The sequence below is a fragment of the Neopsephotus bourkii genome, unplaced genomic scaffold, assembly GCF_033783945.1.
Source record: "Neopsephotus bourkii isolate Nb327-2 ecotype Australia unplaced genomic scaffold, CSIRO-AGI_Nbou_v1 NB_1821, whole genome shotgun sequence".
Classification (NCBI taxonomy): Eukaryota; Metazoa; Chordata; class Aves; order Psittaciformes; family Psittacidae; genus Neopsephotus; species Neopsephotus bourkii.
Window position 1 is genome coordinate 289,900 of NW_026902294.1, and position 3,767 is coordinate 293,666.

The window sequence follows — 3,767 nt, forward strand, 5'->3', positions numbered from 1 at the left end:
GCTGGCAGGGCAGGGAAGGGCCGCAGTGGGCAGGAGCCATTCCCGATCCCGTTGCCTTTCCCATTCCTCGGCCATCGCGGCACCGCGGGGAGGGGGAACCCGACAGCACCGAGAGGGGAGACGAAGGCAGGACCCTTGCTCAGGCTCGGAAGGGAATTTTTTCCCTTTCCCTTGCTTTTTTTCTCTTCCTTTCTCCCTCCCTTTCCTCCCCTTCAGTTTTTCTCTCCCTTTTCTCTTTTTCCTCTCCTTTTTCTCTTTTTCCTCTCTTTTTTGCCTCTCCCTGTTTTTTTTCCTATTTTTTTATATTTTCACCTTTTCTCCCCTTTTCCTCTCCTTTTCCTCTTTGCTTTTTTTTTTCTCCCCTTCCCCTCTCCTTTTTCTTCTTTTCGTCTCCTTTTTTCTCTCCCTTTTATACTTTCCCTCGTTTTATCAAATTTTTGGTCTCATTTTCTTCTTCCTTTTTTCTCTCATTTTTCTTTTTCCTCGCCTTTCACTCTTCCCCCCTTTGCTTTTCTCTTTCCCCCTCGTTTTTCTCCTTTTTTTTCCCCTCCTATTTTACCATGTTTTAAATAGAAATATATAATTAATTTTACAAATGCTATTTACAGGTTTAATTACAAAAAAAAAAAAAATCAAAGAGAAAGAGACACCCCTCAGAGTTAATAATCTAAAAATAAAAAATATATAATAACCCCCCCCAAAACCCCAATGGAAACCGAAGGGCAGCGGAGGTGGCCGGCACGGGGGGGTCACACCGTGGTCTCGCCCTGCTTGCTGTTGGTGAGCCGCGTGTAGAACTTCCTCCACGAGTGCAGGGTTTTACCCGACCATATCCAAAAGCCGGAGGTGATGCCCACGATGAGAGTCATGAGATACTTGATCATGTAGACGGTGAAGTCAGGGGTCATGCGGGGGGTGAAGTGGAGCGGGCAGGGGATGGCCAAGCTCTTGCAGTTCTGGCTGATCCAGCTGCGCTCCCAGTGCTCACGGAAAGCCTGCTCGTAGAAGTAACATGCAATGACGATGGTGGCCGGGACCGTGTAGAGGACGCTGAAGACCCCGATGCGAACCATCAACCGCTCCAACTTCTCTGTTTTAGTCCCTCCATGTTTCATGATGGTGCGGATGCGGAAGAGGGAGACAAAGCCGGCCAGGAGGAAGGAGGTACCGATGAAGAGGTAGACAAAGAGTGGGGCCAACACGAAGCCCCGGAGAGGATCGATGTTGTTGAGGCCCACGAAGCAGACGCCGCTCAGCAAGTCCCCATCGATCTGCCCCATGGCCAGGATGGTGATGGTCTTGACAGCCGGCACGGCCCAGGCGGCCAAGTGGAAGTACTGGGAGTTGGCCTCGATGGCCTCGTGGCCCCACTTCATGCCAGCAGCCAGGAACCAGGTGAGAGACAGGATGACCCACCAGATCGAGCTGGCCATGCTGAAGAAGTAGAGCATCATGAAGAGGATGGTGCAACCTTCCTTCTTGGTCCCCTGTACCACCGTGCGGTAGCCATCCTCCTGGAAACGCTCATTGCAGACCACCCTTTCCTCCAGCACAAAGCCAGCAATGTAGGCCACCGACACCATGGTGTAACACCCTGAGAGGAAGATGATGGGTCGCTCGGGGTAGCGGAAACGTTGCATGTCCACCAGATAGGTGGTGACAGTGAAGAAGGTGGAGGCACAACACAAGACGGACCAGATGAGGATCCAGATACGGGCAAAACGGATCTCATCCTCATTGAAGAACATGTGGCCATCGGGACGGGTGGGCTCGCAGGGCGCCGCACAGTCCTTCTCACCCAAGAACTTATAGTTGAGGTAGCTGGGCACCTTCAGCGCTCGCGGGCAGTGGAAGGGGTGGTCGAGGGTGGCGTAACGAGGGGCTCCCGGAGTGCCCTGGCCGGCCAAGGGGGTGGCACTGGTGAGCAGCGCCGGCGAGCCGCCATCCTCAGAATGGTTCTGCCCCACGCAGATCTGCTCGGCGCCGTGCCGGGGAAAGTTCTCACAGCGTAACCGCTCCGGCCATTGGAACCCAAATTTATTCATGAGGGCCTCGCAGCCCTGGCGCGCGCGCTCGCAGATGGAGCGGCACGGCGGAATGGCCTGCTCCAGCACCGTGCACACCGGCGCATACATGGAGCACAGGAAGAACTTGAGCTCCAACGAGCACTGCACCTTCACCAAGGGGTAGAACTGGTGGACCTCCAGCCCCGCGTCCTCCTGGTTGGTGTGACCCAGCAGGTTGGGCATGATGGTCTGGTTGTATGCGATGTCGGTGCAGAGTGGGATGGAGATGGGTTGGCAGAAGCCATGGTCGGGGATGGAGATGCCCTTCTCACCGTGCAGCTGGCTGCAGCACGGCGCCGGCACGCTCAGCCCCACCAGCAGCCAGGCCAGGGCAGGCAGCGCGCTGGGGCGGCCCATGGTGCCCCGAGCTGCTGCGCCCGGGTTTACCGTGCCCGGTGCCCAGCCGGCTGCTCCTCCTGCCCGGCTCTGCCGTGCCCGGTGCTGCCTCGACGGCTCCTCGGGTCCGGAGCTGCTGGTCCCCTGCTGCCTGGACGGTTCCCGGTGACTGGATACGCTCCGGTCCCGCCTGGATGGCTCCCGGTGTCCCTCTACCGTGCGCGGCGGGACGGCTCCCGGTGCTCGGACGTGGCGGTCCCGGTGTCCCGCTGCCCCGCTGCGGTGCCCGGTGGCGGAGACCCGTGCGGGCGGTGTGGGCGGGGGGGGTACGGAGGGGGGGTCCGGGGGGTGCGGGATGCCGGGGCAGCGCAGCGGCCGCACCGGACACTCCCGCCGCCTTTGTGCGGGGCAGCGCCGCGTCCCCACCGGGCGCAGCCGCCCCCCCGCGCCCCGCCCCCCCGGCTCCGCCAATCACATTCAAACGGCTAGGCAGCCCCGCCCCCCCGCAGCCCCAGGCCCCGCCCTCAGCTGCCCCCCCTCTGCCCCCCCCCGCCATCGGACCCCCCCCAACAACTTTTTCCTTGCCGTGAAAACTTCCCCCGCGGCGCGGGGTCGGGACGGGGCCAGGCCGGAACCCCCCGGGCTGACCCCCCTCGACCCTGCTTTAGGGTGCACCGGGGGGGATTCGCCCCCGAGGGCGCCCCGGCACCCACTCAGGTCCGGTCGTTCCCCCCTCCCAGGCCCTGGCCCCATAGGGTTCCCGAGGCCACCCCGGGGTGCTGCCGGAGGGGGGACACAAGGGGGCTGAGGCCAAAATGTACTGGAGGGACTGGGACACACTGGAGGGATCTGGGGCACATTTGGGGGGAGCCGGGGCACACGGGCGTGGGCCAATACACACCGAGGAGGGGGAACTGGGACACACGGGGAGTGATCGACACAGCGGAGGGGGTACTGGGACAGACGGGGAAGATGTGGGACACACTGGGGGGAATCAGGATACACTGGGGGGGGGGACTGGGACACACTGGGGGTAACTGGGACACCCAGAGACCCCCATCTGGGGAAGCACCCGCGGGCACTCACCCACGTTGGGGCAGCTTTGGCAGCGGTCGGGGGGGGGGGGGGGCCCACCCCTTCCCCGAGCACCATCCCAGGGAAGGGGCCTTGGGGGGCGGCCCGGCGGGGCCCGCTCGGTCCGGGGGGGTGGCTGGGGCCCTTGTGCTGCCTCCCTGCCCCCCGCCCGCCCTCCCTTTCTCTGCCTTTCCTGTAACTTAAGCTTTTGTTGTGAGCGGGAGAAGCCCGGGCTGCCGTGAAAAGAGGCCCCACCGCCTTTCAGAGCGTAATTGAAACCATTGCGCGGCT

The 3,767-nt window shown here is 61.6% G+C and overlaps 1 protein-coding gene across 1 annotated transcript; it reads right to left on the reverse strand.

Annotated features, from left to right (window-relative positions):
- Positions 1-583: 583 nt before the first annotated feature.
- FZD2 (frizzled class receptor 2) lies at positions 584-2,732 on the reverse strand. The gene has a single exon (XM_061343200.1). The coding sequence runs from the start codon at positions 2,421-2,423 to the stop codon at positions 750-752; it is 1,674 nt and encodes a 557-aa protein (XP_061199184.1). The 5' UTR covers positions 2,424-2,732; the 3' UTR covers positions 584-749.
- Between the last annotated feature and the right edge of the window lie 1,035 nt (positions 2,733-3,767).

What these genes read in the sequence shown, in the direction of transcription:
- FZD2 (XM_061343200.1), bottom strand. Translation starts at nt 2,423, where the DNA reads ATGGGCCGCCCCAGCGCGCTGCCTGCCCTGGCCTGGCTGCTGGTGGGG.